This window comes from Mustela lutreola, chromosome 12 (genome assembly GCF_030435805.1).
Source record: "Mustela lutreola isolate mMusLut2 chromosome 12, mMusLut2.pri, whole genome shotgun sequence".
In the NCBI taxonomy this organism is placed as follows: Eukaryota; Metazoa; Chordata; class Mammalia; order Carnivora; family Mustelidae; genus Mustela; species Mustela lutreola.
This window is the reverse complement of record NC_081301.1, coordinates 1807406-1817809: the sequence shown is the minus strand read 5'-3', so window position 1 is coordinate 1817809 and position 10404 is coordinate 1807406. Positions and strand designations below refer to the sequence as shown.

At 67.2% G+C, this 10404-nt stretch overlaps 2 protein-coding genes across 2 annotated transcripts in view; one reads left to right on the top strand and one right to left on the bottom strand.

The window, feature by feature from the left end:
- Positions 1-677: 677 nt before the first annotated feature.
- SOHLH1 (spermatogenesis and oogenesis specific basic helix-loop-helix 1) lies at positions 678-5162 on the bottom strand. Its single transcript, XM_059142614.1, has 8 exons — positions 5082-5162; positions 4665-4805; positions 4058-4205; positions 3558-3679; positions 3376-3473; positions 2114-2300; positions 1574-1644; positions 678-1027 (listed from the first exon to the last, which is right to left on the bottom strand). The coding sequence occupies exons 1-8, from the start codon at positions 5120-5122 to the stop codon at positions 804-806; spliced, it is 1032 nt and encodes a 343-aa protein (XP_058998597.1). The 5' UTR covers positions 5123-5162; the 3' UTR covers positions 678-803.
- A 1230-nt stretch (positions 5163-6392) lies between these two features.
- KCNT1 (potassium sodium-activated channel subfamily T member 1) overlaps positions 6393-10404 on the top strand; it is a 62048-nt gene continuing 58036 nt past the window's right edge. The window contains exon 1 of the mRNA XM_059142260.1: positions 6393-6529. Within this exon, the coding sequence (XP_058998243.1) occupies positions 6408-6529 (122 nt within the window). The 5' untranslated portion in view covers positions 6393-6407. The remainder of the gene's footprint in view (positions 6530-10404) is intronic.

Sequence of the window (10404 nt, the reverse complement as noted above, 5' to 3'; positions counted from 1 at the left end):
TGGAGGGTCACGGGGGGCTGGGGCATCTCCAGAAAGGTGCGAGCAGGAGCAGAACAGTGAGGCCCTGGCCAGCCTGGGTCAGGGACACACACCCGCCTCTGCTGGACGGAAAGGGGTGAGAGGCAGGGCAGGGTCCACCGCACCTGACCGCAGGGGCTGGGGATGCTCCTCCCAGTAACCCAGGCCTTCCCCAGCCCCCAGTGGTCCAGAGCCGCTGCGGCTGGAGCTGTGCCCGCCAGGAGAAGGGTCCAGATGCTGACACCAGGTGGCCTCTGTCCCAGGCACACCCACACCTTGAGAGAAGGGTGCAGAGGACCCCCCCCCAACCTCAAACACAGGGAGACCAGTCCTTCCCTCGGGGCTCTGGCTGTGGACAAGAGCACCAGGGCCTCCCCCAACAGACCCCTGGGCCGTGAGGGCCACTCGGACCAATCCCAGGGCATGAGAGGTGGGGTCGCATGCCTGCCGCTCCAGGGAGCCGGCCGGGAACACAGAAGTCAGCCCCGGAGCCCTCCCCAGGCTGCAGGGCTATTCATGGATTCTGCAGGGCCATGAACGGCGCCGAAACAAAGCCCCGGGCAGGAGCCTGAGCTCCCCGCGGAAGCCGAGCCATCTGCCCAGTGAACGAATGAATGGCGCTGATTACACAGATGCTCCCAAGTCCCGCTTTCCACAGGATCGCCGCCTTTAATCCTCAGCCTCCCCCGGCCGTGGCCCGCCAGCCTGGCCACAGCTCAGCACAGCTGCCTCCCGAGCCCAAAATAAGCCACAAGGCACCCGACATGGACACGTGCGACACGGGCCTAGCAGGGGAAGAAGTCGGGGAAGATACTGTCCACCTCCTCCCGCAGGGCCAGGGCCAGGCTGGGGCAGCCCACCTCCGAGCCCCATGGCTCCAGGGGGCCATCCGGGAGCTCGTGGAGGCCGGGCTCGGGGTCCGCTGGAAAGCCCGGCTCGGCCCCGTCCAGCAGGCTGCTCCGGACCGCGCTCCAAGAAGGGGCACGGGCACCTCTGCCCTCAACGGACCCTGGAAGCAGAGCGGACGTATCAGTCTGGGTACCGCGGCCGACACGGCGAGACCAAGGTGCAGAAGAGACCACCCTCTCTGTCCTGCCCGGCTTGGAAGCCCTCGACTCCCGAGTGCCGCGACAGGTAGACGAATCCACTCCTGCTGGCCGTGCTCGAGACCTACAAGGACCCGTGAGAGCACAGCCATGCTCTCACGGGAAACCATGTCCCACATGGCATCTCACAGATGTCCTGCTCTCCCGTCCTGATGCCCTCGCAAGGATGCTTAGGGGGAGGGAACACACAGACCCCGAGCGGCGGGAGACCCACCGCTGGCCCCATACGCCACGCTCACACAGGCGCTCCACGTGCATGCGCCACCTCGTGCTCCCCACCCCTGGGACCTCGACGACCAGCAGCACAGAGAAAACAGGCCCAGACACAGACAGCAGAACCTCGGTAGCACACAGCAAGGTGAGCCCACTCATACCTCCCGGTGCATCCCAGCCACCGGCCCCGCCCCTCACCCAGACTGGCTGAGACCCTGAGGCACACCCTCACTCACCCAGCCACCAGTCGGGACCAGTGTTCAGCAAGCAGGACACCCCGTCTTCCGCGTCACATCCCAACACGGGCCTGCGTGGGATCAGAAGACACCATCGTGAGTGATCCCAGCTGAGCCCAACTCCTTAAAGCTCAAGACCAAAGTGCAGGAGCTCAAAGGTGGCTTCAGGCTCAGGTTGAACAGGGTGCCCCTCCCTCCCCACCAGACCAAACTGAGGACAGACGGCCCCTCCCGCCACCCGCTTCTGCTGGTTTCCCTCCAGCCTCTGCCGCACTCCCTTCCCACGCTCCAGCTGGTGCACGCTCGCAAAACACAAACTCGTTTACTATCAGCCAAAACACAGACCGGCTAGAAACACGACAACGTTTTTGGACACGCGTCAGAAAGCCACACTGCGGCGTCTGGCTTAAATGGGCCCGGGTAAGCCAGCTGCGGCCCAGGCACAGAGAGCAAGGGGGGCGGGGGGGGGGGGGGACAGACGTCCCCGGGGCGGGGGCGGGCAGAGTACCGGCTGCTGTGAAGACCCACCGGGGCACCCACCTGGTGTCCAGCGTCCCGACAGGGTCGGCCCCGTCCGCCGGGTGCCCCGCCCGGCCCAGGGAGCTCTGAGCCTCTGCACTCACCAGCGGGGAAGGCGGCTGCCACGCGCCGGGAGGCCAGAGCGGGGGCGGCCTCAGGGCCTCGGGAGCACTTGGGCCTGGGGGCTGGGACAGCAGGCTGTAGGGCTCTACGACAGAAGGGAGGTATAGGGTGGCCTCCCCGCAAGCCCTCAGCCTGCGTCCACAGTCCCCGGCACAGTGACAGGAGAGCTCAGAAGCAGGAGGCAGACAAATGACCCAGAGATAGACACCTGAGGCCGCGGTGCTGGGCAACTGGGGTCAGGGAAGCTGCTCAGAGGAGACGCCGGCTTGGCCTCAGCTCAGCCTTAGAGCTCAGATCCGGAACCCTGCCCCAGCTGCCCACAGTCCCTACCCCAGCCTCCACCCTCGGGTCTTGCTCCCTGCCGCGTGACCTCTGCACCCTCACGCCTGCCCTCGGCTCCCAGAGTTCCCCCGAGGCCCCAGCTCGGCCGCCAGCCCCTGTGACAGGCGGTCCCCTCCCCCACTCCATGGGCACATTCCAGCAATCAGAAAGCACAGCCTTGGCTCCCAAGGCAGTCAAGTGCATGGGGCCTAAACCCCCCGCGGTCTTTCACACCCAAGGAGTGACAGACGGCCGGGCTGCGGGGTCCAGCACAAGCCAGACGCAGTCATCGGAAATGCCCTGCGTGCGCGGTTGCACAGTAACAGAGGACAGATGCCCTCCCCGTGCAGCCTGTGACTCACACGGCTCCAGAACACAGGATCATGAGGGCGCCAAGAAGCCCAGGCTGTGTGGGGGCTGCTCGAGAGAGCCGGGCACAGCAGTGGCCAGTAGCAGGCACGAGGACGGGACCCAGGGGCCCCCAGAGGCTCGAGGAGCGGGGGCCTGTCCTCAGGGAGCAAGAGCGTGGACGCTGTTCCCCAAAAAAAGAGAACAACAGGGTGGATGAAGGAAAGCCCGCAGCCGAGAAGCTGGGCACCTCGGCCGCACCCCGGCTCTCGGTGGCGTCCGTGAACCTGTTTGTCGCAGCTGCGAGCAGCGTGGGGTCCCCGAGGTTCACCCTGACACGTGGGTGTGCCATGATGAAACCACGGTAGGTGCCCAACTTCGTTGAGAAAAGGACCCCGTCATGCCCGGGGCTCAGAAGCCATCCTGCAGCCCAGGCCTGTCCCCTGGCGAGGACACCAAACCCATCCACACTGCGACCCACTCTCGCTTACCAGGGAGGACTGGCGGCCGCTCCACCACCTCGGCCGCCCCCGGCGGGGCTTCGTCCTCACCTGTGCCTGCGGTCCCACAGCTCACAGGAGCTGATGGCCTAGGTGACAGAAGACAGAGGGAGATCCTGAACGGTCTGCATCTGCTGCCCCCATGGGCCCCCCAGCCCCCAGAGGACACTAACACAGTCAGGCCGGAGGCTCCTGCGCCACGGTCTGGGGACCCTGCTGCGCCCGCACGCAACAGGGCCTGCGGCAGAACGTCCGTCTGCCACTCGCTCCACGCCTCCCTGGACGGACCCAGAACCTACAATGGAAACAAGACTTGTAAATGACAACAGCCAAGCAACACACACACACACACACACACACACACACGCAGGAAACACAGGCCATGGGTCGTCACAGGCTGCCCTGCGGGGATCTGAGAGGCTCAGCCTGAGCGCAGACCATGGCCCGGAAGAGCAGAACGGTGGACGAGGAGACGTCAGGGACTGAAGCGGGGACAAGCTTGTTCCCGGGGGCTCCCACCTCGCCGGGGGAGACGGTGCACGGACAGCTGGCACCGGCACAAACAGAGAACACCGCCCCACCGTCATCACAGCCACCCTGGCTGCCCCCCGGGGGCGAGATGTCCTCCGGCAGCTCCTCTGCGCAGTGTGGCCCCGGGCCGAACGCCACTCACAGTGTGCGGCTCCTGGCTGGGAAGCAGGGTGCCAGCGAGCCGAAGGAACTGCACGGACATCTCCAGCACCGAGGCCATGTCCTCCCGCCGGCCGTCAAAACGGGGCAGCAGGGCCCGCAGGCGCTCGCAGCTCACCGAGATCCTCTTCCTGCTTCCAGACAAGCCATATGTCCAGCAGCCCACCCGGCCTTGGCCAGCAGCCCACCCGGCCTTGACCACGGCCACGGGCTCTCCCCTCAGAGGGACCCCGGGCTCACCCCTGGGTGGCTCTCGGAACAAGGTGACCCCTCAAGGTAACCCCTCAAGGTTGTGGGCCACAGGCTACCCAGATCTTTGTACCAGCTCTGGCCAGCCCGTGCCTGGACCACCCCTACTAGAGACCCCAGAGGCACACCCTTGAGCTGCCCAGGACTGGGGTCAGAGAGGGGGCTGCCCGGGTGGGCCCTGGGAAGCCCCTCCCTTGGGTTTCCTTGCCGCATGCTAACTGCCCGCTGACTGCACGGCCCCCACATCCCTGGTCCACTGCCCACACCCACGTCACCAGTCTGATGTCCACGGCCGCCCCCACCCCAAGGCCCCCGCAAGCCCAGGACCGTCCTCCACCCACCTGCGCTCCCTCTCGCTGAGCACGTTCCTCGGGAGGCCAAGGCTGGAGCCGGAGCCGGGGCGCTCGCGGGGCGCCCTGACCAGGCAGGCGGCCTGACCGCAGTCCTCGCTGCAGCCCGGGACGCTGGATGGGGACGAGCCACTGCCCAGGACAGGCAAGAGCGTGGAGCTCCGTGAACCCCAGAAAAGCCTACCGGGACCCAGGGGCCTTCACGGTCTTCTCTGGGGGCCGCCGGGCGCGGTGGGGGCTGCTGCTGGGCAGGGACCCCCTTGGCCCGCCACCCCCCCACGAGGCCTGCACAGGGTGCCCTGCCCCGGGCCGTCCCGCCGGATGGGGACCTGCAGCTCGGGTCCCCAGCCCCGCACCCCTGAGCAGAGGCCTTCCGCCTGACCCCTCCAGCGCCCCCCCCTTCCTCACCTGCACCCCCCAAGCGCAGCCTCCGGGCCGCAGGACGCCATGAGCGCAGCCGCACGGACGCAAGCACGCGCCAGGGACGCCGCGCCCGCACCACGCATGCGTCAGACCGGCTCCGCCCACTCACGTGGCTCCTGCCTCACGTGCGGCCCCGCCCCACCCGCCCCGGCCCTCCCGCAGAAGCTGCGTGGCAGGGGTGAGCGCGCGTGGTCTGCGGCTGGAGTCCACCGGCCTGGGTGCTCCTCTGCCCTCTCCCGGGGGGTCGGGGGTCGGGCCGCTCCCACCCCCGCTCAGCTGGGCTCAGCCACCTGCGAGGCCGGGCCTGCCCGCAGGGAGCCTGGCTAGGGAGGCGGACGCAGGCGAAGGCTACCCCTGCCCGGGGAAGGAGGGCAGGAGGGTAGAGTGGCCTTCTGGACGGGGCGAGCCCCTGCATGTAGGTGGCAGGGAGCACGCCCCCCACGGAGCCGTCGATGTTGCCTGAGGCTGGGCAGCCACAGGTGTGGGGAGAGGAGGAGGAGCTGAGAGTTTCTGGAAGGTTCTGCAGCCAGGAAACCCGCTGGGGGGGTCCCAGAGGAGAGCGGACAGCTGGTCTGAGAACTGCCGTCGGAGATCCGTGCGATCGGGTCGGCCGGGGAGGGCTGGAGGACACCCACCGGCCCCGGAGGCCGGCAAGTCTGCAGTGCGCCTGTGCCTGTCCCCCGAAACATGTCCCCTTCCCAGGCGCTCTTCCTCGGTGAAGTGGGGCGGGGGGGGGGGGGGGGGGCAGGGGTCTCGCCGACCGTGCCCAGCCGCAGCTCTGGACGGCATCTTCCCTCCCTCGGTCGCCCCAGTGCCCAGGGCTGGCCGGCCTGCCTCCCCACCCTGCCTCTGGCCGCACCGGTGCCCTCAGCCTGCCCAGCGCCACCCCCTCAGCTCACTGCCCCGGGGATCGCTGCTCAGAGCCCAAGCCCCGCAGGTGCCTGGGCGTCCTGTGCCCGAGCGCCAGGCTCTGTCCGCTCCTCTTGCTGCGCCTCCAGGGACGCTTGCGGCGTCACTGGGAGGACAGAGCCCCCTCCCCCCAGGAGCGAGGAGCCCCGTGCGTCCTTGGGGGTTTACAGCGTTAAAGCGCGGCGAGGGTTCCGAGCCCATCGGTAGAGGGGGCGGGTCCCCGGGTGTGGATGCGCCCGCGCGACCGGTCGTAGCGCCGCCGGCAGGGGACACGCCCCGCCTGGCGCCCGACCTCCACCCCGGAACAGGCTTTCTTCTGCTCGGAGGGAGAAAAGTGCGGTGCTCCGGCCAAGGCGAAGCAGCTTTTCCCTCCGCTCCGGATCCCAGCCGCTGCCGCCGCGCATGCCTCTCCCCGACGGGTCGCGCGTCCCGGGGGGCTCGTCCAGCGGGGCGCGGCGGGGAGCGCGCGGCACGGGCCACACCAACCGGCCCTTCGTGTTCGACGACGGCAGATGCGCCCGCAGGTACCGCTGACGCGCCTGTCCCCTGGTGGAGGGACCCCAGTCCCCGCCTGCGCCCCCTCCCAGGACCCTTACACCCGAAACCCTCCCCACACCCGTCCCAGAGCCCCACATCCCAGGTGCATCTCCAGGCCCGCGCCCGCGAGCGCCCTCCCCCGCCTACCGGGGTGGGGGGACAGGAGCACTCAAGCAGGAACCGGCCACGGCAAAGGGGCACTCACCCCAACAACCCGCAGGTGCCGCGGATGGCGTCTATGTGTCTGCGCTCTCCGAGCGCAGGTGGTCCTGGCACAGCCATCTTTAGTTGTGGGGCTTCAGCATCTCCCAGGCGCAGGGAGGTGCGGCCCTCGCAGGCTGGGGAGCTGGAGCCACGCTGGTCTCCCAGCCTCCCTCCACCCAACCTGGAAGAAGGGCCCTTGGGGTACAGGCCTGCAGCGGCACCTGCGGGGTGGGGGGGGTGGGAGACGTGGCTTTGCGGCCCCCAAGTGGGCCATGGCAGAAGCGTACTCCGCAAGGAAGTGGGGGGCCAAGGGCCGTCCTTCCAGGAAGGACCCAGACTGGGGTGCGGGAGGGAGGTGCGCTCTTACATCAAAGGCAGGAATCCTGGCTTTTGATTGTTTGATGTTTCGGCTTGTCCTTTCTCTTCTGGGTCTCAATTTGCTCAGCAATGTGAGAGTAGTTCCTGATATAGCTTTTAGGTGGCTTGGGAGCCAGTGACCGTCGGCCCTCCTTCCGCACGCAGTGTCCCAGGATGCCACGTGTCCTGTGCTACCAGGTGACTGGCCCAGAGGGCACAGCGCTTCAGGGAGCCCCGGGGAAGGCAGAGCCCCAGCAGACCTGCTGGGGTTTTTGTCCCCAGCCAGGGAAGGTCGTGCCGGGTGGAAGGTCAGGCTGAATGGGATAAGGGAGACGGTGAGGACCCCCAGGAGAAGGTCAGGCTAGATGGAGAGGCCACAGGAGAAGTTGGCCTGGGTAAGGACCACCCCCCACCCCCACCCAACGAAGGTGAGGCCGGACTGGAGTGGGAGCAGCAAGGACAGGGCTGCGGGGTTGGGGACGCGGGCTTTAGCTGGGAGGAGGAAGACCTTTCTTGGGTGCATTGGGGGCCTGGGTTGGGGAGGTTCCTGCCCCAGGCTTCACAGCAGGGTCAGCTCTGAAGTCCAGGGGCCTGGCTTGGCGCGCTCTCCAGACCTTGGGTGAGGCTCTGTCTTGAGAGGGGCTGCATGGTACCGGTAATGGCGCTATGGTTCTGGGCCGGGGGGGAGGTTGCGGGTACCCCTGCCTGCTGCTGCTGGGGGCCGGCCTCTAGGCTCTGAGGTCAAGCACGAGAGGTCCTGGGGAGGGCTCTCAGCTCGCTGGGCTGCAGGAATCTTTACCTTGGTGCCTGGACCCTGGGTCTAGCCCTGGGAGGTGGGGTCCCAGGCTCCCAGGCTCGAGCCGCCCATCAGATCAACGGGCACTGCCCTTTTTATTCTCTTCCTCCCCCGAGGACAGAGGTCATTGTCCTGCAGGTGACGCTTGTTATGGAAGGGACAGAGGCCTGGGGAGGCCAGTCCTGCTCCGGAGCTGGCCAGTGCTAGCCTTCTGGTCCGAGCCCTGTGGCCTTTCCCAGAACTGCCAATTCCCCTCAGCCCTACCCCTCCCCACTGGGGCTGCCGTGTCCTCCTGTGGGCCATGATGGCAGAGGGCGCAGAGATCCAGGGCTGGCGTCCTGCCAGGGACGTGCCTGGCCAGAGGTCTCGGCCGGCCCTCCAGGCCCATATTAGGGAGCAGTCCCTCCAGGGCAGCAGGAAGTGGTCTAGGCCTGAGGGGAAGGTTCCCAGGACCTGAGGTCCAGTCCAGCTCGGGCCACGCGAGGGTGGCCTCCTTGCCTAGGGGGCTGGAGGGGACTTGGGTCTGCCTTAGCCAGGGAAGTCTGCAGCAGCAGCTCGGAAAGACAGCGGTGAGTGAGGAGACTGAGGTGGGGGTGGCCGCTGGGGGCTGTGCTTCTGTCAGAGGGCGTGACCTGTGTCCTCACGCGCAGCTGTCCCGCGGCCACTAAGTGTGCCAGTCCATGCGCCCGCCAGCTGGTCCGCCTGTCTGCGTCTGAGTAACCCGCAGCGTGGCCGAGGTCGGCTCTGTGACTGTGACTTCCTCTCCCCACGGACGGTTAGCGACTCAGTGTGAATCCTTCTCCGAGGGTTCTGCTCGGGCTGCCGGAGGAAGCGGGGGTTTGCAGGCTCTTCGGAGGGCTGCCTGCCTTCTCTCCAGACAAGCCCCGGAGTTGTGCCCCGGGCATGTCTCCCTGAGTGTGTACGGAGCCTTATGCGTGAAGGGGCCTAATGGGCGGGTGTGTGCGTGCCTGGGCGTGTGTGCGCGTGTCACACACGTGCACTGCAGTAGGAGAGTGGGGCCCCTGGAATGTGGCGCGGGGCCCTGCCTGCTGCTGCAGGGGGGGTGGGGGAGTCTGGGGACACCTCGAGATGGGTGTTGGCTCAGGAGCTGCCCCGGACGCCGCAGGCGGTCAAGTCGGCTCATGAGCTCTTCGGGCCGTGCCTGTGGTGGGTCCTGCTCCGCACCTTCCCCGAGGTCTTCCCCCGCGGAGCCAGGGGCCTTGCCCAGGAGGTGAGGCTCACAGTAGACGCTGGTGAGCTTAAAATGTTTGTGGGGGATGGAGGCGGGGCCGGGCCGGCTGCCTGGACTGAGTCCCTTGAGAGCCGCTCCAGAGAAGTCTGTGACGCCGTCCAGACCTTCCTTGGGGGGCGTAGTGGACAGTCCGCCATGTTGTTGCTCTGGGCTGTCCCATGGGGGGCAGGGAGGTCTGGAGGCCTCCGGACACGCCAGCCACCCTAGGCAATGGCTCTTGCTGGCTCGTGATATTGCCTGACACACTGACAGCGACCGAGCCAGAGGCTGTTTGCTGGGGACCTCAGCTGGTGCTGGTTTCCTGAAAAGAAGGCCATGTCCTTGCTAGCGGAGGGGACCCAGAACCTTAGGACTCAGCTCTGGGTTGCTGGGCAGCTGCAGGAAGGGGCCATGCTGGGTCCCAAGCAGCATGGAGGCCGTGGTGTCCGCTGCCCACACTGTGGCTCAGGCATAGGGGCGAGCATCCTTGTCAGCTCTGCCCCTGCCAAGCCGCTAGGGACACTGCATGGGGACAGAGCACAAGCTCCTGTTTCTCACAAGTGGTCAGGGCGGGAAGCGGGCAGGAGAGCAGGTGGAGCTCAGCCTCTTCGGGGGCGCCCCTGACCGCTGCGCTGGGCGGTGCGGGGAGACGGGCTCCTGTGGTCTTGGGGCCAGCACTTGAGGACCTGGGGGACCGGGAGGCCCCAAAAGGTCCTCCCTGACCCTGTGGGACACGGGTGTGGTGTGACAAGGCTTGGGGAAGTTGACCAACCTGTCTATCCCCCAGCCAAGTGACAGCCACCTCTCCGACTGCCCCCGTGGGGACCGTGACCAGAGCTCGGGGTTTGTACCTGCAGTAACCATGACAGCGCCAGGCCGGCAGGGGTCTGGGGCCCAGGAGAGGCTGACAGCCTGGTGTGGAGTCCTTGTGGGAACCCTGAGGGTTTTGGTGGGAACGTGACTCTGGAGGCGCTGGCAGGTGTCAGAGGACAGGGGAGCCACCCAGCACTGGGTTCTCTTGGACGCCAAGTGCACGAGACTCAAAGAGCCGAGGACCTGCCAGGAGTGAGGTGTCATGCGTGGACAGAGTGACAGCCCCACTGGGCTTCTGTTTCGTGAGGACACCTCTGCAGGACAGGGCAGCCTTCGGGGGCACGCCCCGTGGCCAGCTCTGTGGGCTGAGCAAGGGCCTGGCGGGGACAGATGGGGTAGCCATGCTCTGGGGGAGCCCCCATGCCCGGCCATGACAGAGGCGAGTTCACATTCCCACCTCG

What these genes read in the sequence shown, in the direction of transcription:
- SOHLH1 (XM_059142614.1), bottom strand. Translation starts at nt 5,122, where the DNA reads ATGGCGTCCTGCGGCCCGGAGGCTGCGCTTGGGGGGTGCAG. An exon ending in CTCAGCGAGAGGGAGCGCAG is followed by an intron (nt 4,206 to 4,664) that starts GTGGGTGGAGGA and finishes GTCTGGAAGCAG; the next exon opens with GAAGAGGATCTCGGTGAGCT. An exon ending in TGGTCCCGACTGGTGGCTGG is followed by an intron (nt 1,028 to 1,573) that starts GTGAGTGAGGGT and finishes CTCTGCTTCCAG; the next exon opens with GGTCCGTTGAGGGCAGAGGT.